We start from the raw sequence: 24793 nt of genomic DNA on the forward strand, positions 1-24793 counted from the left end.
ATTTTCTTATTTGCTTTCCTTTTTGATCTGATTTTTCTTATGCAGCAAGATAATTGTATAAAGATGTTTACATATATTGGATTTAACATATGTTTTAATATGTATAAGATATATTGGAGTGCTTTTCATTTAGGGGAGGAGGTGGGGGCAAGTGTTGTGTTTGGACTGGCTCTCTGGATGATCTCGGTACCAGCCTGAGTCCTTGGTCTTAAAAAGGAATAATGGGATAAGACTCATGTGGATGGTCAAAACATTGAGTCTGTTTATTTCAAATTCTCTCATCCTTATATACTCTAATACCCTTATACAACCAAAACAACATGTGCATGTGCTAACTATAAACTGTGCAACCACATAAACAAGTTGCTATTGTATTGAGATAATTCTTTGCCACTTGGTATCACTCTGCTTCAAGTACAACACAGGTTGTCACCACCTTCTGACTTCCCAGGAAGGTCAAGAACCCTCAGGGGAGATAGGGAGACAAACCAGACATTGTTAGCAGGTTTCCTTTGGGCTTAAGGGTCTTATACCTCACCCAGAGTTCCCCCACTATCTATAGTGGGCATGGAGGGGAAAATTTGGGACACAAGGCTATGTAAGAGCGAGTGTTGAAAAAGCATCCAACCATATGTTTTGAAAATAAAAAGCTTTAATAAAAATAAAAGAAAGTTGGGACAAGTTACTACTTTTAGCATTTTTTATTTACTTTCAATAATGTACTTACCACAAGATTAGAGATTTGGAATTGGAAAGAATCTTAGAGGACAAGTTCCTCCTCTTTAAAGATTTCATTAAGAAACATTGAAATTAAAATTGGAAAAAATATTCTTAACAGCCTCTAACTTATTACAGTGCTATGGCAAATTCATCTAAAACAGTGTATTACAAGGCTAACCATTCTATTCTGGCTCAAAAAATAAATTTAATTCTTTAATGTCATAATACTATTACAGAACAAGCAAGTGAAGAAAAGTAAACAAAGGATTTAATCATCCTATTAAATTTTATGTGTTTTGAGATCCAAATAGAAAAGGTTTATATCTTGAAAAAGAATAGAATAGTCTTTTGATGTTATCATTACTTGAAATTTCAACATTCTTAACGTTCAGATGCTTTAGAACTTTAATATGCTGTTTATAGTGAAGTTTGGTTTGGATTTAATCATCTGCAGCTGCATTTCCAAGAAGCTCTGGTTAATGACAATGTTAGCAATTTCAGTAAATTCCTTTAAGCTTATGGAATAATTTTATTTTCATCAGTATTTTAAAATAATTATTTAAATTGATTTATATTCAATTTTGCCTCATGAGTAGCTTTTTAAATCTTATTTTTCTAGTCTAAGAATTTTTTTCTCCATACAAGTAGAAATTTTTCAATAGTAATGAAGAAAAAGATTTTGAAAAGATAAATTTGCAAAATATAATGAGTTTGTTGTCAGACTCAGATGACCCTGACATATAAACGTTGAAATATTATTTAAATTTAAGTAACAATAGTAGTAAAATGGGAGAAGGAGGAAGAGTAATAAAAATAATAAAACATTTGTTTTTCTCTGGATTAAACTATTCATTCTTTAGTTCAAAGAAAAATATTCACAGGTTTCTCACAAATATTATCATATTTAGAAATATAGAAAAAACAGAAAATCACTTATGCCTTTCTGATCAATATAAGGTCAAAAGTTTGTCCCTTATTGAATAAAAATTTCTGTGGCTCTGTTCATATTTGTCACTATTATTTTGTCATTAATTTTCTAGAAGTCTTCAAAAATTTTAACAAATAGTAATATTCCTTTCACATATCAATCTTTGTCAGTGCCTAAAATATAAAATCTCTCTGAATATGAGGACCACTGATGTTTAATATACATGGAATATTGTCATCATTAGTTAAATTAATTTTGACTATACATTATTATTTTTCTGGTAACTATTAAAATATTTTAGTTTTAATAATGTGAACTAAATTAAAAGTAACTGGAATTAAAAGTGTGTATTTGTATGAGTGAGAGACACAGAGAGAGAGTATTTCTTGGCAATGATTTTTTATTTAAATCTATTTGGAAAATTTGATTTTAAAATGTACAGTTCCATGAATGTGTATGCAAGTCTTTTTTAAGGAAAACTATAGATTAATCCATGAATAAAATATTAACTCATTTTCTATTTCCATGTTATAAAGCAATTTCAATCATAATGATGTTTACCTCTCTCTGCTTCCCCAACATACACTTTTTTCTTTTTGTTTTTGTCTTTTAAAGTTTATTTTTAATACACATTGTTTTATGAATCTTATTGGGAAAGAAAAATCAGAGCAACTGGGAAAAACAAAGGAATAGATTAAAAAAAACAAAAAAAAAAAAAGAAGTGAACATAGCATGTGTTGATATACATTCAATCTCCTTAGTTCTTTCTCTGGTTGCAGATAACATTTTCTGTCCAAAGTCTATTGGGATTCCTTTGGATCACTGACCTACCAAGAAGAGCCATGCCTTTCATAATTGATCATAGCAAATTTTTGCTGTTATTGTATAAAATGTATTCCTAGTTCTGCTTATTTCACTCAATGTCAGTTTATGTAAATATTTCCAAGCCTTTCTATAATAAGCTTGTTCAACATTTTTTTTATAGAACAACATTATTCCATTATCTTCATGTATCATATCTTGTTTAGCCATTCTTGAACTGAGGGGCATCCACTCCTTTTCCAATTCTTTGCTACCACAAAAAGAACTGCTACAAAAATTTTTGGCACATGTGGGTCCTTTTCCCTTTATGATTTCCTTGGAATACATTCTCAGTAATGGCATTGGGTATGCAGTTTTATAGCCCTTTGGGCATAGTTCCAGATTATTCTTCAAGATGGCTGGATCATTTCACAACTCCACCTGTAATATTCTTCTCTAAAATATAATCTCTGGGAGCAGGTGTCTTGGGAGGCTTCTGGAGGCAGCCTTAGTTTCAGTTCAGTGTAATCACCCCAAATGCAGCCAGGAGTTAAAGTCCAAATCCTATATTGTCTCTTTCCAAGTTTTGTCTCCTTTCTTTTGGGCCTGGTTAGCTTTCTTAGAGACCTATTTCTCTCCTTGATTCTGAGAGCTCCTGCCACTAGTCCTTTGCCTCTGCCAGCTTCAGCCTCTAGCCAACAAAGGTGGAAGATGGAATGAATCTGTCTCCTCCTCTGAGAGCTTTTAGTGGGCTTGTGTGTCTGGCCCTGAGAGCTTCTTGTTTATATGCTGTACACTGAGTACACACCAATCATTATATCACTATGAAACCATTATTTGTTGTAGGATTAAATCAATGCAAATTAGATTTAACCACTGTCTCCTCAATTCCATTTACTTAGCACCTTGTAAGAATCCTAACATCCACCAACAATGTGTTAGTATCCCAGCCTCTCCCAGAATTATCAGTATCTTTTCTTGTCATTTTAGCCAATCTTACAGGTGTCAGGTGGTACCTCAGAGTTGTTTTAATTTGCATTTCTCTAATTAATAGTAATATAGAGCATCTTTTTCATATAACTATGCATGGCTTTTATTTTGTCATTTGAAAATTGTCTGCTCATATCTTTTGATCATTTACCAATTGGTGATCATTTACCAATTGGGGAATGACTTGTGTTCTTATAAATTTGACAGAATTATTTGTATATTTTAGAAATGAAACCTTAATCAGAAATATTGGCTGTAAAGTTTTTTTTCCAGCTTTGTACTTCCCTTTTGATTTTGTTTCTATTGGTTTTATTTGTGCAAACCCTTTTTAATTTAATGTAGTCAAAGTTGTCCATTTTGCCTTTCTTAATGTTCTCTAGTTCTTCTTTGGTCATAAATTCTTCCCTTTTATGAAGATCTGATAGGTAAATTATCCTTTGTTCTCTTTGTTTATGGTATCATCCTTTGTGAGCAAATCATTTTCAGCTTATTTTGCTATGGGGTGTGAGATTAAGCCTATGTCGATTTTCCAATTTTCCCAGCCAATTTTTGTCAAATAGTGAGTTTTAATTTTAGAAGTTTGACTGCAACCATTCCCAGTAAGATCTGGAGTAAAACAAGGTTGCCCACTATCACTGTTACTATTTAATATTGTATTAGAAATGCTAGCTTTGGCAATAAGAGCTGAGAAAGTGATTAAAGGAATAAGAATAGGCAGTGAGAAAACCAAATTATCACTCTTTGCTGACGGTATGATGGTATACATAGAGAACCCCAGAGATTCTACTAAAAAGATATTAGAAATAATCCACAACTTTAGCAAAGTTGCTGGTTATAAAATAAACCCACATAAGTCATCAGCATTCTTATATATCACTAATAAAATCCAACAGTCAGAGTTACAAAGAGAAATTTCATTTAAAGTGACTACTGATAATATAAAATATTTAGGAATCTATCTGCCAAGGGAAAATCAGAAACTTTATGAGCAAAATTACAGACCACTTTTCACACAAATTAAGTCTGATCTAACCAATTGGAAAAATATTAAATGCTCTTGGATAGGGCGAGCAAATATAATAAAGATGACAATATTACCTAAACTAACCTATTTATTTAGCGCTATACCAATCAGAGTCCCAAAAAAATATTTTAATGACCTAGAAAAAATAACAACAAAATTCATATGGAAAAACAAAAGTTCAAGAATTTCAAGGGAATTAATGAAAAAAAAATCAAATGAAGGTGGCTTAGCTGTACCAGATCTAAAATTATATTATAGAGCAGCAGTTACCAAAACCATTTGCTATTGGCTAAGGAATAGATTAGTTGATCAGTAGAATAGGTTAGGTTCAAGGGATAAAACAGTCAACAACTATAGCAACCTAGTCTTTGACAAACCCAAAGACTCCAGCTTTTGGGATAAGAACTTACTGTTTGACAAAAATTGCTGGGAAAATTGGAAACTAATATGGCAAAAAGTAGGCATTGATCCACACTTAACACTGTACACCAAGATAAGGTCAAAATGGATTCATGACCTAGGCATAAAGAATGAAATTATTAATAAATTAGAGGAACACAGGATAGTTTACCTCTCAGACCTGTGGAAGGGGAAGGAATTTATGACCAAAGAAGAACTAGAGATCATTACTGATTACAAAATAGAAAATTTCAACTATACCAAACTGAAAAGCTTTTGTACAAACAAAACTAATGCAGACAAGATTAGAAGGGAAGCAATAAACTGGGAAAATATTTTTACAGTCAAAGGTTCTGATAAAGGCCTCATTTCCAAAATATATAGAGAATTAACTCTAATTTATAAAAAATCAAGCCATTCTCCAATTGAAAAATGGTCAAAGGATATGAACAGGCAATTCTCAGATGAAGAAATTGAAACTATTTCTAGTCATATGAAAAGATGCTCCAAGTCATTATTAATCAGAGAAATGCAAATTAAGACAACTCTAAGATACCACTACACACCTGTCAGATTGGCTAAGATGACAGGAAAAATAATGATGATTGTTGTAGGGGATGCGGGAAAACTGGGACATTGATGCATTGTTGGTGGAGTTGTGAATGAATCCAACCATTCTGGAGAGTAGTTTGGAACTATGCTCAAAAAGTTATCAAACTGTGCATACCCTTTGATCCAGCAGTGTTACTACTGGTCTTATATCCCAAAGAGATCATAAAGAAGGGAAAGGGACCTGTACATGCACGAATGTTTGTGGCAGCCCTCTTTGCAGTGGCTAGAAACTGGAAACTGAGTGGATGCCCAGCAACTGGAGAATGGCTGGGTAAACTGTGGTAAATGAATATTATGGAATATTATTGTTCTGTAAGAAATGACCAACAGGATGATTTCAGAAAGGCCTGGAGAAACTTACATAAACTGATGCTGAGTGAAATGAGCAGGACCAGGACATCATTATATACTTCAACAACAATACTATATGATGACCAGTTCTGATGGACCTGGCCATCCTCAGCAACGAGATCAACCAAATCATTTCCAATGGAGCAGTAATGAACTGAACTAGCTACGCCCAGAGAAAGAACTCTGGGAGATGACTAAAAACCATTACATTGAATTCCCAATCCCTATATTTATGCCCACCTGCATTTTTGATTTCCTTCACAAGCTAATTGTACAATATTTCAGAGTCTGATTCTTTTTGTACAGCAAAATAACATTTTGGTCATGTATACTTATTGTGTATCTAATTTATATTTTAATATATTTAACATCTACTGGTCATCCTGCCATCTGGGGGAGGGGGTGGGGGGTAAGAGGTGAACAATTGGAACAAGAGGTTTGGTAATTTTTAATGCTGTAAAGTTACCCATGCATATAACCTGTAAATAAAAGGCTATTAAATTAAAAAAAATTTTTAGAAGTTCGAGTCGGTGGTTTATCATATACAAGATTGCCATAGGTCTTGCTTATTGTATTGATTGTATCTAACTTATTACACTGATCTACCAATCTATTCCTTATCCAGTACCAAATGGTTTTGATAAATGTTACTTTGTAATATAGTTTTAGGTTTGATACTAATAAGCTGTCATTCTTTGTAATTTTTTTTATTCATTCCCTTTGTTATAATTTTTTCTAGTTCTATAAAATAATCTTTTGGCAGTTTGATTGGTATGGCACTGAACGAATAGGCCAATTTAGGCAGAATTTTAATTTTTATTATATTAGCTTGGCCTAGCCATGAATAATTGATGATTTTCCATTTGATTTTATTTGTGTGAGGAGTGTTTTGGAATTGTGTTCAGATAGCTCTTGGGTTTGTCTTGGCAAGTAGATCCCCCAAGTATTTTATTTTGTCTACAGTTATTTTATTTTATTTTATTATAGCTTTTTATTTACAAGTTACATGCATAGGTAATTTTATAGCACTGACAATTGCCAAACCTTTTATTCCAATTTTTCCCCTCCTTACCCTCCCCCCCCCCCTTAGATGGCAGGTTGACCAATACATGTTAAATATGTTAAAGTATAAATTAAATACAATATTAGTATACATGTCCAAACAGTAATTTTGGTGTTCAAAAAGAATCGGACTTTGAAATATGTACCATTAGTCTTCGAAGGAAATCAAAAATGCAGGCGGACAGCTGATTCAATTCACTACTGCTCTATTGGAGCTGATTTGGTACATCTCATTGTTGAAGAGGGCCATGTCCATCAGAATTGATCATCATATAGTATTGTTGGTGAAGTGTATAATGATCTCCTGGTCCTGCTCATTTCACTCAGCATCAGTTCATGTAAGTCTCTCCAGGCCTTTCTGAAATGATCCTGGTGGTCATTTCTTACAAAACAATAATATTCCATGATATTCATATACCATAATTTATTCAGCCATTCTCCAATTGATGGGCATCCACTCAGTTTCCACTTTCTGGCCACTACAAAGAGGGCTGCCACAAACATTCTTACATATACAGGTCCCTTTCCCTTCTTTAAGATCTCTTTGGGATATAAACCCAGTAGTAACACTGCTGGATCAAAGGGTATGCACAGTTTTTGAGCATAGTTCTAAATTGCTCTATTGAATGGCTGAATTCTACAGTCATTTTAAATGGAATTTCTCTTTATATTTCTTGCTGATGAGCTTTGTCAGTAATATATAGAAATGCTGATGATATGTGTGGATTTATTTTATATCCTACAACTCTGTTAAAGCTTCAAATTGTTTCCCATAGATTTTTAGATGATTTTCTAGGGTTCTGTAAGTGTATCAGCGTATCATCTATTTTAATTCCTTTAATTTGTTTTTCTTTTCTTATTGCCAACATTTCTGGTACAGTATTAAGAAATAGTGGGGATAATGGGCATCCTTGTTTCACCGTTGGTATTATTGGAATTGTGTCTGGTTTCTCTCCATTACAAATAATGCTTGCTGTAGCTTTAAACAGATAATTGCTTATTATTTCTTTTATCCTTATGCTCTCTATTGTTTTTAATAGGAATGTTTAATAGAGCTGTATTTTGTCAAAACCTTTTTCTGCAACTGTTGAGATTATCATGTGATTTTTGTTGGTTTTGTTATTGATGTGGTCGATTATGGTAATAGTTTTTCTAATGTTGGTTCAGTATCTCTTTAATAATAATTCCATATCTCTTTAATAAGATCTATTTTTAATTTTGCTTATCTGAGAGCAGAATTGCTACCCCTGCCTTTTTTTTACTTCATTTGAAGCATAATAATTTCTCTTCCATGCTTTTTACTTTTACCTTGTATGTGTCTTTGTGTTAAATGTTTTTCTTGTAATCAACATACCTTAGAATTCTATTTTTTAAATCTACTCTGCTATTTGCTTTTATTATATGGGAGAGTCCATCCCCTTCACATTACAGTTAAGATTACCAGCTCTGTTTTCTGCATCCTATTTTCTCCCATGTTTATAATTTTGTTATCTCTTTCTACCCTGTTTTTAATCATGTTGTTTTTTATCCATCCCACCCACTTCCTTATCTCCTATCACTGCCCCCTCTGTTCTCTTACTAGTGTTTTTTTTAATCCCACTTCAGTCACTACCTTATCTTCTATCCACCATTCCTCCCTTCTCTGACCTTTTCCCCTAATGTTTCTACCCTGCCTTCTATCCTGTCCCTCCCTTTTCTTTTCCTCTTTCTCTTCCTACTTATTTATAAGGTTAGATAAATTTCTGTACCCAACTGAATGTTAGTTATTTCCTCTTAACCCAAAATTGATGAGATCAAGCTTCATACAATGCTCTTCTCCCTCCTTTTCCCCCCTCAATTTTAATAGGTTTTTTGCATCTCATCATATGAAATAATTGTCCCATTATTACTTTCCTTTCCTCTTTTTTTTTCCAGTATAGACCTTTTCCCATCCCTTAATGTCTTTTTCTTTGATGTCATCACATTAGAGTCCATTTACAAACACATTGTCAGTCCATGTTGTGGTCCTTCTTTGTCTGACTCAGTGACAGATATAGTTTGCAAGAGTTACAGATTGTTTTCCTATCTAGAAATGTAAACAATTTAATGTTTAAAATATATATTTTTTCTCCTTTTTACCTTTCTATGGTTCTCTTGAGTCCTATATTTATAGATTAAGTTTCTTGTTTAGTTATGTTTTTTTTTTTCAGTTGAAATGATTCAGTCTCTTCATTGAAGCTCTCTTTCCTCCCCTGAAAGATGATTCTGAGGTTCAATGAATAGTTAATTCTTAGTTGTAATCCCAGGTCCTTTGACTTCTAGAATATTATAGCTTGCATTATTTTTTCTTTGAAATTATAGTTTTGAAGTTTTTCAGCAATGTTCCTTGGGGTTTTCCTAGTAGCATCTCTTTCCAAAGGTGAAAGATGGATTCTTTCAATGAGTATTTTTCCCTCTATTTCTAGACTATTTAGGTAGTTTTACTTAATGACCTCATGTAGAAAATTATCCAAGCTCTTTTTCTTGATCATAACCTTCAGGTAGGCTGATAAATTTTACATCGTCTCTTCTGGATCTATTTTCCAGTTCAGCTGTTTTGCCAATGAGATATTTCAGAGTTTTTTTTTTTCCGTTTTTTCATTCTTTAAATTTGTTTGATTGGTTTTTGCTATTTCATAAAGTCATTAGCTTCCATTTGCCCTTCTCTAATTTTTTCAATGATTATGTTTTACCAATCTGGAATTGGAAACTTCTTTCTGTTTTTTTTTCTCATCATTTGCTTGATCACAAATTTTATATTTGCAGTTTAGAAATCTCCTTCTAATATCCAATAAAACCCTTATTTTAACCAAAAGCCTGCTATCTTTTTTAGACACCCATTACCTATAGCAAGTATAATTTTACATATGTATATAGGCTCTCATGCTTATGCTTTGTTTTGTCCACAGATAGCCTTTTGATTGACTACCAGTTTACCTTCAGTTTGTTACAGGAAGATGATCGCCATCATACCGCCATAAACTTCATAGCAAATCCAGAACAAGTAAGGAAGCAAAATTCATCTTCTATAACATAATAATACTAGAAGCAAGGGATTAAATTTTTTGTTATATTTCATTGTGATTTCTCCTCTGCCAATAGTTATCACTCTGTAGGGTTTTATGGTAGACTCCAACTCTATGTTTCCTTTTGTTTTCTAAAATGTAGATATAAAAAGGAAATTAACTTCAGGATAAGATCCAGGCTTTTCTGTGAGCTCTTGTGAATTTTTCCAAGATGTTTTGTAATTTTAAAATGTTTATATCTGTCATTTTCACACTTAATATTAATATTCATCTTATCATGATTCGCTTAAACTAGGTATAGTCTAATAAATTAGACACGATATAAAGTATATTGAAAATATTTTCTCTTGACTTACATGAACTGATGCTGAGTGAAATGAGCAGGACCAGGAGATCATTATATACTTCAACAACAATACTATATGATGACCAGTTCTGATGGACCAGGCCATCCTCAGCAACGAGATCAACCAAATCATTTCTAATGGAGCAGTAATGAACTGAATTAGCTATGCCCAGAAAAAGAACTCTGGGAGATGACTAAAAACCATTACATTGAATTCCCAATCCCTATATTTATGCCCACCTGCATTTTTGATTTCCTTCACAAGCTAATTGTACAATATTTCAGAGTCTGATTCTTTTTCTACAGCAAAATAACGTTTTGGTCATGTATACTTATTGCGTATCTAATTTATATTTTAATATATTTAACATCTACTGGTCATCCTGCCATCTAGGGGAGGGGGTGGGGGGGTAAGAGGTGAAAAATTGGAACAAGAGGTTTGGCAATCGTTAATGCTGTAAAGTTACCCATGTATATATCCTGTAAATAAAAGGCTATTAAATAAAAAATAAAAAAAAAAAGAAAATATTTTCTCTTTCCTAAAAGATGAATCTTTGTTTTGTCCTTTTGCAATTGTAGCAGTTTTTTCATAATTATCTGAATTATGGATCTCATAATTTAATGTTTATTGTTAATTGTTATATTAATGTATAATTTATTTTAGGTATGTAATTTAAATTATATATATTTCACAATCAGATTAAAAATATGCTTAGGAAAAGTCATTTAAGGTGGTACAAAATAATGTGCATGCTTTTCTATTCATTTTATCAATAATTACCCAAGATGAAAACATTGAAAAATGATCATATTTTCTATGATATTCTATGATATTTCTATGATATTCTATGATATGATAAATCTCTATATGCATATTTATAAATACATGCATATATTTTTGTTCTTTTGGTTATTAAAAACTGTTTATATTTACAAAACATATTCTGAATATTTTTAAAACTAAATTATACCAATGAGACTTGAGACTTTTGGAAACCATAAATATTTTACAACTTTTTAAACTTCAGTTTAAAAAACAAATTTTTATGAGAATTACCAAAGAGAAAAAAATTTTTTTCTTTTCTATGGCTGGCATATTTCTACTGTATCCTTAGATAAAGAGACTAATGAAGTCAGAGAAATAAGGAGAAAAGGAAAATAACCAAATTGAATAATTTGATTAGATCGCTAATTGTATGACTTCCCTTTTCTTTTCCTTTCATTCTTTTATCCTAGTAAGGAGCAGGTGTTATTACTGAGAAGACTCTCTAACACTTGTTTTTAAAAAGTTACTCACACTTATTAGAAGCTACATTTTTTGTTTTGTTTTTGTCCAGAAATAATAGTTTATCTAAGCTGCCCTATTGTGTACATTGGCCAGCTTGTTCAATGTGTTAGTTCATTTTGCTTGATAGGTCTTTTTTTTTTCTTTTTTACTATTTTTTTTTTTTGAGGGAAAGTCTAATGTATAGAGAAAAAAGACTGTAAAATATAATTAAATAACAAAAGATGCCAGTTTAAAAACAAATGATTAAGAATAGTCTGACTAGAAAACATGTTTTAAAATGTTTCATATTAAGTCTCATGTCTTTTCATGGTAATAATAATGATGATAATAGATAACATTTATGTTGCACTGAATGATATATCAGGAACTGTGGTAAGTGTTTATTATTATAATAGTATTTGATTCTCACAACAACCTTGTGAGATAAGTGTTGTTATTAATTCCATTTTACAGATGAATAAACTTAGGTAAACAAATACCAAATGACTTAGAGTCACACGGTCAATAAATGTGTATGATCAGATTTGAACTTAGGTCTTCTTCGATCCAGACCTATCTCTGTAACCTACTACTATAATTAATTAGGATATAATAATATTTGTAATTTTGTTCTTTGAAAGAAAAATAATCATTAAAATACTAAACATTAACTCAAACTATAAAACCCTCAATACATGTGACCAAGAAATAAAGCAAAGTTACATAGGTAAATTATGCTTCTAACTTATTTAATCATTACTTTTAAAATTCTTGGCTAGTTGATATCTAAGATAACCTATAAGTACTTCAGTATTTGTAATTTTTTCAAGGAGGGTACTTTTTTTTTAAATCAATATAGATCTCTTGTTCATTTGTTTCACTTATGTCTGACTGTGACTGCATCTAACATTTTCATGACAATGACATTTGAGTGGTTTGCCATTTCCTTCCTCAGATGAGGAAACTGAGACAAACAGGATCAAGTGACTCATCTGATTAGTATCACACAGCTAGTAATTTTCTGAGGTCCAATTTGAATCCTCACTCCAGGAAGGTCATTCTATTCACTGTACCACCTAGCTCCTCAATATAGATCATATTTATCATTTTATCATATATTTTAAGATCATAATTTTTTTATAATTTAGGTTGAAGACAATTTCAAGAATTTCTCTGAGCAAATATGTTCAACATCATGCAGTCAACCTGGTCATGAGCTTCTCTGAAATTAGGCACTTCTTTATTATATGCTCTCAGTATGTGCCCTAATTCAGACTTTTGCTTGTTGAAAGCTTGGGACGGAACTGCTAGAATCTGGGAAGCACTAGTATAGCTATCAGAAGCCCAAGGTTACTCTCATACCACAATGAAATATAAAGTTAGGACTCTTAGTGAAAGACCAATAGATTATTTTTAAAAACACATGCAAAATATATACACATTATTGTGCGTTGTATTAGTAAAATTGAAAATTAAATTGCCCTAAACCAATATAAGTCTTTGTTGGTCCACTAAACTGAAGAAAATCTTGCCAAAGCATTAGCAAAAAATAAGACTGTTTCTAGCCACAGTCCACTGCTGAATTTCAGTTGTTTCGTCCTGTGATTTACTTTAAGAAGACAAACACTTGAAAAAAATCAAGTAGTCAATATTAAAATATTAAGTATTTTTTCCTTAAGCATTTTAATATCAGTATGTAAGCCTATTGCTTTCAAATTATATTTTCTGAAGATTTAGGGAAAATATAAACTTTTTGTCTTCATCATTGCAAATTGATAATAAAAACCAATAGTAAAAAGAAAATAGATATCACTCATAACCAGAACCATAGAATCACAGAATTTTCAGAATTCCAAGAGATTTAGTGGCCATGTGTCATCAATATTTTTAAAAAAATTCACGTTGTAACAAGTAGTCATTGATCCAGGAGCATAGTATTTTTTTTAGGCCAGAAGTTGAAGGACAAAGTAAACTGAACAGGATTAAAATTAGGTCAGGAAAAAAGCTAATAACTGGAAGTATTTTTTTCTTTTTCTTTTTCTTTTTCTTTTTTTTTTTTTTTTTAGTATTTGGTAGTATTTTATTTTTTCAAATGAATATAAAGATATTTTTCAACAATTATTTTTTAAAAATTAGTTTTGAATTCCAAATTTTTTCTCCCATCCTCTCTCCCATTTCACCTTCCTAAGACAGCAAGCAAACTGATATATGTCACACATGTATAGTCTCTCTTTTTTTTTTTAATAGCTTTTTATTGATAGAACATATGCATGGATAATTTTTCAACATTGACCCTTGCAAACACTTCTGTTCTAACTTTTCCTTTCCTTTCCTCCACCCCCTTTCCTAGATGGCAGGCAGTTTCATATATGTTAAACATGTTAAAGTATATCTTAAATACAATATATGTATACATATTTATACAGTTCTCTTGTTGCAAAAGAAAAATCGGATTTGGAAAGGTAAAAATAACCTGGGAAGAAAAACAAAAATGCAAGCAGTCCAAACTCGTTTCCCAGTGTTCTTTCACTGGGTGTAGTTGGTTCTGTTCATCATTGATCAATTGGAACTGAATTGGATTCTCTTATTGCCGAAGACAGCCACTTCCATCAGAATTGATCCTCTTATAGTATTGTTGAAGTGAATAATGATCTCCTGGTTCTGCTCATTCCATTTAGCATCAGTTCGTGTAAGTCTCACCAAGCCTCTCTGTATTCATCCTGCTAGTCATTTCTTACAGAATAATAGTATTCCAAAACATTCATATACCATAATTTACTTAGACATTCTCCAATTGATGGGCATCCATTCAATTTCCAGTTTCTAGCCACTACAAAAAGGGCTGCCACAAACATTTTTGCACATACAGGTCCCTTTCCTTTCTTTAATATCTCTTTGGAATATAAGCCAAGTAGTAACACTACTAGATCAAAGGGTATGCACAGTTTGATAACTTTTTTAGCATAGTTCCAAATTGCTCTCCAGAATGGTTGGAGCCATTCACAATTCCACTAACAACGTATCAGTGTCCCAGTTTTTCCACATCTCCTCCAACATTTGTCATTACTGAAAATGATAATTAATAATAAAGTCTATAAAGAAAGCTATCTTAAGAATAAAAAGGATATAAAACTAGTTGTCTTTATTGTGCTGGAAAAATTACTAAAGAAAAATTTTATGAAGTAATTTTAAGTTGTAAATATAACAAAATAATTCACTTTTTTTTTGCAATCAGGAATACTAATATTTAAATAGATTTTTTAAAAAGAAAAAGTCTTTATTCTGGGTTGAAATCCAACATTTATTCTCCAGTAAAGGACACCTATGATTGAGGGCTTATTTGAGTAAAGTATTGGGAAAAGCATAGTATTTAGAATGTTGTGTTATTTAATTCTGATCTTTTATGTTTAATTTTCTTTATGTTGTCAGTCAAACAAAAATTTGGATATTTCCATTAATGCATCAAACAACTTTAATCTCAACATTACGTGGTCCATTAGTTCAACAGGTAAGAACATTTTTATGATATATCTCTTTTCTATGTGTTGTCAAAAGCACTACTTATAGAAGTTATTCTAATATGATGGTCTTTTAAAAATTCAATAACAAATATAAAATATTCTTTGCCATTATCATTGTTTTTATTGTATTAGTTAAATATGAATAATAATTTGTAATATGAATAAAGCTTCATTAACATGTTAACTTTCTCCCTTTTTCAATTAAAATTACTTGGATAGCAAAAACTTGTATTCTATTTAAAATTTTTAAATGGTACTGTTATGAAAAGCTGTGATTTTAATTAAGATAAATTACTCCCTTAATGACTAGAGAGACTGAGATTTAAATTCTTTGTTTCAGTGTTGAAGCTAAAATTTAATTATTAACCTTAATATTGATATTATACAATGAAATTCTTCTGTGTGTAGTGATAACACTGGTCTATCTGTTATTTTCAACCTATAAAATCCCTCCCCCTTTCAACTTTAGTGTTCAGAGAATAAAAGCTTTATTTAATAAGTCTATTTTTTAAAAAGCTTACATGAATTGGATTTATTGCTATTTGAAAAGTACACCCAAGGAGAAGTACAAATGCTCATGTTGAGTTACCCCACTACTACCATCATTCCTGGGAATTGGGGTTGGGGTAGAGTATATTCCCTCTTCATTTTCTTTTACCTTTAAGAATAAAATGGACTGCTTCATTTTATTTTACCAAGTCACAAATATGAAGTGGAATTAGTCTGAAATCTATCATTTTTTTTGAAGAAATATTGAAGTTTAGATTTATAGCTTTCATTCTGATAAATAGTTAAAATTGGAAAGGCTTGATCTCAAAACCTTGAAGACCTGGATTCAAGTCCTGCTTCTGACACCATTCTGACTGCATGACCCTGCCAAGAAATTTCTGTATCTTCCTCAATAGTCTAATCAATTTTCTAAAACTATGAATTTAAAATATATATATGTATGTGTGTATGTGTATGTATATAAAAGTATATGTGTATATATATTATATATATATATGTATATGAAGAATAAAATATAGGTCTAGCTCCTATTCTTATACAATCTTAAAAATCAGTAGTGTACATTTCCTAGTTTCCAAGAGTATTTTTTACCATTGTTACTGTGTTTCTAGCTCTATACACATAATGAGTGTATATATATATATATATATGTAATGTATATTATGTATATATAGATATAAACAGTGTTATAAAGAACTTGAGGGTTTTGCACAATATCAAAACATACAAGCAAAAGTAAAAAAAAGTAATCAAAGATTTAATTATTGTTAGGTCTGGTGCTATATACCCAAATTATAGCTAAACGTCAACAGTATAGAATTCATCAATTGAGAATCCATGGTCATTGACTTTGAATTTTGCTGATATTTTCTTTATTTAGTCACATGAAAGATATTATCAAAGTGAAACTAGGAAATGTACACTACTGATTTTTAAGATTGTATAAGGATAGGAGCTAGATCTATATTTTATTCTTCATATACATATATATATATATAATATATATACACATATACTTTTATATACATACACATACACACATACATATATATACTTTAAATTCATAGTTTTAGAAAATTGATTAGACTATTGAGGAAGATACAGAAATTTCTTGGCAGGGTCATGCCGTCAGAATGTTGTCAGAAGCAGGACTTGAATCCAGGTTAAAAAGTTAAATTAACATTTAATAACAGTTTATATCAGTTATTCTAGAAATACCAGTAACTGTGCAACAATATGCTCATTAGATATCAATTTTACACTGAAGCAGGATCAACTTGGCATCACTTTGTTCAGTTAAATTCTTGAAGTTGTTATTGAAATCCTACTACATGTTTTAGGAAGTAAGTATTTAGTTCTACTTTTAAAGCATGGACATTTTCTTTTGCTTCCCAATTATTCCTAAATTAGTAAGGGACTTTCTTTTTGTAATTTAAAAATGCCAAACCATTGGATTATTCTTCCACTTTCTTAGTAATATATCAGAGCATTTTCTGATGGACTCAAATGAATATTTTCAAAGTTTTATTTGTTATATCTACTTGTAATAAATTGAGTATTTAGGATATAATGGATCATGATAGAGTGGATCAAGAGTTAGCCTGAGCACTAACTATACACATAAATATGTTCAATTATGTAGGTATTTTCTATAATGACTGAGTATGGAATCATATTTCTTGATTTTCACATGCCTGTGTTGCTTAATTTGGATTCTAAAAAATGTTATTTGCATTTCAGCTGGAACAATATCGGGAGAGGAAATTCTGCTAATTCACAGAGTTAAAATAAAGGAATTCAGAGATAGTTTTTCCTGTGAAAAATTTAATTTCAGAGGCAATCCTAACATTACATTCTATGTCTATGTCAGCAACTTTTCTTGGCCAATTAAAATACAGGTAAGTGCAAATTATATTTAATCTGTTTGACTTAAGTCAGCATTACTGAAGTCAACTAATATTTTAGCCAAATTATATTCATATGCACATCAATTTCACTTAATAAAATAATTAACTATGAGAGTGGAACATCTTTAGCTGGAAGTATATTGTATGTATAGGTGGTGGGCCTGAATCAGTCTTTTCAAGATTTTAAGAGTTATCATGTGGAAGAAAGAGGCATTAGACTTGGTATGCTTGGTCCTTAAAAGCATCAAGTTAATTAAAACTATGATGGAAGAGGAGAACATTCTGACTTAACCATGCTGTTGCTTAGCCTCTTTAGACTTCAGTTTCCTCATCTGTACATGTCATATCTCACTAAACTAGCAACTTCTTATGGCCTGGAAACATTTTTTTAAATAAGTATTCCATGGCATCTGCCTAGAGTCCTTTGTAAAAAGTAGGTGCTTAATAAATGTTTAGAAACTTGAATAATTTTATTATTTTCAATTTCTTGGGGGGATGAGAAATTAAATACATAAATGCTATATTAAATATTTATAGAGGTTATTGTGAAATGGATTAAAACACAATATCAGTTGAAATTAAATTTTATGAGATAGTAACTACTATTTTAAAAGATTATGGCTTTGAAACTTTTTCCCTTATAAAGCAAAAAAAAAAAAGTTTCTGTCGGGTGAATAATAAAATCATAACCATTTTATTTATACTATTTATGTGATTTTTTTGGAGGAATAAAATTTGAGAGAAATATTAATTGATAAAAGAAACTTTTTAGTACTTTAAAAGGAGAGTATAGCTTCTAAAAGAAGGCATTTGAATATTTAGCAAGAAGAAAATTATGTATATGAAACTCTTTAAAACTTGATAAAGCATTTAAATTATATATGTATTACATATTTAGTGATATAAATTGGATACTCAAAAATCAAACATTTTTAATAACAGACTGCTTAAAACTTTTTTAGGGATCATTTTTCATATTATTTCATAATTCTGCTATGGAGTGATTGATACATAATTGTAGCCCACTTCACTTGACATTATTGATATAACTTAGCTTTTAAGACTAATTGTATTCAACCAAGTTAAATAAGAAAATCATTGTTTCTATCATTAGACCTTTGTAGGTAAATTTGAATTTTATTATTATGTTTTTCTGCATTTTTTCATCAACAACATGATATATTCTCCTTAATATAAGTAAAATTTTTGGAATGTGATGGTTTATATGATAGAAAGTTAAAAATTACTTCTGTGTTGCAACTTTCTGCCCATGTTTAAATGAGTAGGGTATGTGTGTTTAATACATTAAAAATAGAACCAGACTTAATGTTAAAGATGTTTTTAAATCTGCTTTGTTAAAACAATTTCAAATTTGAAATAATGAGAGTATGGAAAGTAACTGCTGTTGTTGAGAAACATATTAATCCTTATTTTTGATTTCTAACAGAATTTTACAACATGACACTAAGAACAGTGCTGCTTTATCAAAGCCTAGAAGTATAATAAAATAACATTAGTGAACATACTTTTACTGAAATGATAGATATGTATAACATTGCATTGTTTTTCTTGGAGCTCCTTTAACATACACACACACACACACACACACACATACACACTAACATATGCATGTGTGTATGGCAAATTCAAGAATGGATACTTTTTTTTTATGAATTTTCCTCCTGTAATTGGGAAGATTTTAAAAGGAATGCTAGCACATATTTAACCTATATTAGATTGCTTGCTGTCTTCAGGAGAGATGAGGAGGCAGAGAAGAAGAAAAATTTGGAATACAAGGTTTTTGAAGGTGAATGCTGAAAACCATCTTGGAAAAATAAAATACTATACAAATTAAAATAAAATGAATGCTATCCATTGAAGAATGAAAAACTTTCTCAAGTTTCACTGGTAGAGTTAGAGGAAATAGTCAGCAGTCTCTTGCTATACTAGTTCTGGTTTCAGAGTTCTGTGAAGATGCTATCTTCCATGTTAATAGACTAAACCTTGTAAGTGAAAAAACTGCTTAATAAAAGTCAAAAAGAACATCTGTCCTCATAATAAAATTTACTTGGTGTAGCATATTTAATTATTTCAACTTTCTTTGTTTTGGAGTTCCTTCTGAATATTTAACATTGCTCAGTGACAAATACTGATTTAAAAACTCTGAGGAGTAGAAGTTATCAGTAAATGCCATGAGGAGTTTCAGCAATCTGTTGTTAATGAGGTACTACAAATCCAATTACTTTATTAAAATGAATTTGAAAATGAAACATAGGAGGCTTTTTGTTGCATCTATTCTTAAGAGCTAGGAAGCCAAAGAATTGTAAAATTTCGGAGAAGGAAGAGATCTTCAATGTCTTGTAGTATAACTTATACCTAAAAAATTGTCTTGAGTTCTTATCTGAACTTTGCTTAAACAAATGATGGGCAACTTAAAAGCTGCCTGAGACAGTCTATCTCACATTTGGATAAAACTGAAATCTTTATGAAATCATTCTTTATCTCAAACTAAAATTTACTTCTTTGAATCCTTATCTGTTAAGTATCTTTCAGACACTTATATGAGATATTATTTCATATATCATAATAATAAAAAGATGTATTTAGCATTTCTACATTGTTTCCCTCTTCACCATCCAGAAAATGGAATTTTCTATCAGCAAGTAATTTAAATTAAAGATTATAATTCCTAACAAGGTAAATTCCTTTAGAAATTAATAACAAGGAATCTTTATACTTAGTGTGTGCTTATTTCTTCACTAGCTTCCTTACTCTTATCATAGGAATATAAACAAATATACCGATTTGTTTGGGCCCATTTTGATATCTTATGCTGTTGTGATGATTCTGCTAGAATAGTTCTTTATCCTTCATTCTTACAAGAAACAATTATCACTACATTTTCACTAACATCTGGCCCTAGGATGCTGGTTTCAGAAAGAAGTAGTGACTTTGTTGAAACTTTCTTAATATCTCTAATTATCAAACACATCCTTCTCAGCTGCCTAAAGGAATGAAAAAAAGAGGGAGCAATGAGATAAAATAACAATGTAGATACTGAAACCTGAAAGAAAAGAAACTCAAACCAAATTGAGTCTAGTTCAGTCCCCTAGGTTCAGGCAAAGATCCTTGCCAGAAAAAAAAAGCCTTTCCCTAATACAAGGATAGTCATGTAGCTTTGTAGCTCAGTCTCTAGGATGTGTTTAATGAGAGTAGCAGGAGAATCCAGGCATTGATTTATAAGGAACTCCCATCAGTGATAGGGGGAAAAAGGCAAAAAAGCAAAAACACAAGAGATATTGAATTAAAGTATTTTAAAAATCAACAGACTATAAGTATATAAATCAGTAGAGAAGATCTTAGAAGCAGAAAGAGAAATGAATGAAATGAGTTAGTTGAAGGGGATACTTGGCACTCAGAATGATGGTGAGGACACAGCTTGAGATGAAAAGACAGATTTTGGAAAGGAAAATGGTCATGGCATGACATAGGACTGAACTACATAATTTGGGGAAAAAATGATTTTTATAAAATGATACTATTTTTTATTCTACAATATTTCTCTCATAAATTAATATGAAGCATAGCAAAAAAAAAAAGTGGGAGAGAAGGGAATAATCTGTGTGGGCAATAACATAAAATAGTAGAAGAGAAAATTCAAATCCTGTTACTCCAGGAGCTTTAATTCCTCAAAGAAAACAAAACCAAGAAAAATCATGTATGTGTAAAACTTATGAATCAGAAAACAAAATTCAGAATAGATTGAAAGGGAAAAGAAATAGTAAAAAAAAAAAAACCACCAAATAAATTAAAATGAAATAGAAGAGGATAAAAAAGGGAATTTTTGACTAATTACAATACAATGAAAGCAAAGGGGGAAAGAGGTAAATAGGAACTGGAGAATCTTTAGGAATGGATTATCAATTAAATAGTTCAGCCAAAAATAATCACAAAGACAAAAAAAAAAAAACTTAAAATAGGAAGAAGACATTATAAAGGCATACAACTTTCAAAGACAAGAATTTTGATAAATGAAAGGACTAACTATGATTACAGAGTTTTAATGATATCATCTCCCTTTAGGTAGAGGTAAATTTTCAAGAAATATGTGGCTAGTACAAAGATTTGTTTTACTTCATTATGCTATTTTATTAGAAGGATTTTGATTTTCTTTTCTTTATTTTAACTTGATGGAGAGCAGGTTGGAAGGTGAGGGGAGCTATGGATAGGCTTCTCTATTTTCTTCCTCACACTGTTCTCCCTCCTAAAAAATAAAAGAAAAAGGAAAGAAAGAAGAGCAGAAGGAATCTAAGAAAAAGAGGACCACTTTAAAAATTACCTGTTGTACTTATGTACTTAAAGGGAAAAGAAAGCTCTACATAACAGATTTTTAATGTCATGTAAAATCCTTTTATGTCCTTCAATCAATATGTATTATACCAATAAAACAAAGGTAGCATAAATGCAATTAAAAATGTCAATCTAACAATCATATATGAAAGCTTATTCCTAATCACTAATAGAAGAAATAAAAATCAAAACAGTTACGAATACCAATAAAATGAAGGTAACATGACTACAGTTAAGAATTGTAAAATAACAATCATATGAACCATTGTTCTTAATCACTAATAAGAGAAATAAAAATCAAAATAATTATGAGATTTCCTTTATACATATAAAATAGGCAAAGGTGGAAAATATAGGAATATTTAATATTAAAATAAATATCAAGACACTGTTGGTAGTACTTTGAATTGGGCAAAAATGTGATATTGTGACTAATAATGTTTCTTTTCTTCATCTCTGTGATTCCAAATGTAGTCATATGCTCCAAGAAAGTAGTGATAAATATATATATATATATATATATAAAATATAGACCAAAATATATTAGTATTTTTTATAACAACAGAAATCTAGCCACAAAGAAGATGTCCACAAATTGGAGAAAGAATAAATTTGAAAAATGAATTCAATTTCTTTCACAAGAGTTTTCAATTTCTACTTCAATACATCCATGAATTTTATTTTAAATGAAGTATATCTAATATGATCACTTGATGACACCGAATCCATCCATGTTACATAAAGGAAAAATTGATGACCAAAATTTGGATTGTTTTGATGTTTTCTATAATTAATTTCTTAAATGAAAATATCACTAAAGTGTGTGCAACTACAGTAAAGATTTTGCTACAAAACCAAATAAGGCAGAACTATCCAAAACAATTGCTCTTAAGTAATTTTAAAATCTTATAATTCTATAGATTACTCCGCCTAAGTAGAATATCTATGAATGTTCATCTATCTTATGGTCCCATTTGTAAAAATTGTATTTTTTCCATAATGTTTATACCATTTGACCTAATAAGAAAAAAAAAGTCCAAGTATTTAAAAAAGAGCTAAAATGGAGCAACCAAAATAATTAGTATTTGTGTAAGATACATATATTGTGGTCTTTTATACATATTTTTTAAATATACATTTAAAAACATCATTTTGAGAAGGGGTGTACCATCTTCACCTCATTGCTGTGGGCTCTATGACATCAAAAAGCTTAAGAAGCCTGGCTTTAAGGAAATTCTGGATTATATAGATTATACTTATAATATTAGATTATTATATTAGATTATATTAGAGCTGAAAGAAAGACAATATACTAAATTGAAAGTCAAAAGAAATACTTTCTACTTCAAACTCTATTGGTTATAGCTAGGAAACCTTGGGCAAATCCTTTATCTCCAATAGACATTAATTCTCTCATCTGTACAAAAACAAATTTGGATTAGCTGACCTCTAGGAAATCTTTCAAATGTTCAATGAAGATAACTGGGAGGAAAATTAATATTGGAAAAATACAAAAGAATTCATATTTTCTGTAATAAAAAAGATGAACCATAGAAAATGGAAGGTACTAGATAGTTACCATGTCAAACTCTTCTGAAAAAAAAGAAAAGTCAGAAAAAATGCAAATGGAGTTGCAATTCACATTGCTATGCTGTGAATAAAATAAAGATAATGCTAATTGATTATTTAAAACAGTTTCTACCAGAAAGAAGGCACTGATTCATTTCTAGGAGTTGGCATGTTAAAAAAAAATACCTTGGATTGTATTTTTCTTGTTTTTTGGTAAATAAGAAAAATTGGTGTTTAATTCAAAATATTAGTGTGAGATTACAGTGTGTGTATATAAATACATATGTGTGTGTGTGTACACATAGAATATTAAGAATTGCATTTGTTTCTGAAGAGAAAGCATATTTAAATGAAAAGTACATGTTTTAAATTAATATCTTAGTAATCTCTGCTTCAAGAAGGTTGGAATATCTTGATATATTCCAAGAGGCACCTGATAATATTTGCATGAATTATAGATACATAAATGAGTTGGCTTTTATAATGTGTATCTTGTAAATTCAGCCCTACATCAGTGATAAAAAATGTTACATTAATCAAATTGACTAGATATTACTAATTATCTTTATTTTACCCTAAATACTTTCTTTTACTTAGAAAGTATAGCTACATAACTGAAGATATTTAATTAAGTGGTAATATGTCCCTTGAGGAGATAAATAATAAATGTATATTACTAAGATTTATTTTAATTAAAGTATCATTTTAGTGACAATAAACTAATTGGCTCAATTAATTAACTCTGAGGATTTTGCTCATAATTAAAAAACCTTAATGTGTTATTGAATTTAACATTCTTAATAATTACATTTATCATTTTTGTGACCAACTTAGGTTTTATTATTGGTAATGGTTATGTAATAATTTTAGGGTATTTTTAAAAAGATGTATTATCAAAATAACTGCAAATGTAGAACCTTCATGTGCTACTCTTTTGCTTATCTCTACTTATGTTAAAAGGTTCTACCTCACTGATTTTATTTTGTTACAGTTTTACTTGGTAGTTTATTGTGACAAAAAATACACAAGGCTGACATTGTTATACATTGCCGTCTTGTTAAAATTGCCATATTAGCTTGTATTTCAGGTACATGAAAAACATTACAGCTGTCAGATGTTCTAAATTAGTGAAGTAAAAACTGTTTATACTTAATCTGAAATTATCATTATGCTTGTATTTTGTAATATTATTTCCTTTCTTTGTTTTTTAATGTTTTCATTTGACAGACTTCTAATCTATTTCAGTTTCAATAACATGCTTAACAAATACTTACTGGAGGTATGGGGAAAGAAAATTAGCAATTAAGAAGCTTCTCTAGAAAAAATATATCTTCGATTTCAAATATCTCTTCAAAAACATAATACAGCTTTCAGTTATTTGTAGGCCACTCA

The 24793-nt window shown here is 30.3% G+C and overlaps 1 protein-coding gene across 1 annotated transcript in view; it reads left to right on the forward strand.

The window, feature by feature from the left end:
- ATRNL1 (attractin like 1) overlaps positions 1-24793 on the forward strand; it is a 1159225-nt gene that overhangs the window by 442117 nt on the left and 692315 nt on the right. The window contains exons 22-24 of the mRNA XM_031949462.1: positions 9815-9909; positions 14974-15052; positions 17316-17473. Coding sequence (XP_031805322.1) covers positions 9815-9909; positions 14974-15052; positions 17316-17473 — 332 coding nt within the window. The remainder of the gene's footprint in view (positions 1-9814; positions 9910-14973; positions 15053-17315; positions 17474-24793) is intronic.

Source organism: Sarcophilus harrisii, chromosome 2, assembly GCF_902635505.1.
Source record: "Sarcophilus harrisii chromosome 2, mSarHar1.11, whole genome shotgun sequence".
NCBI lineage: Eukaryota > Metazoa > Chordata > Mammalia > Dasyuromorphia > Dasyuridae > Sarcophilus > Sarcophilus harrisii.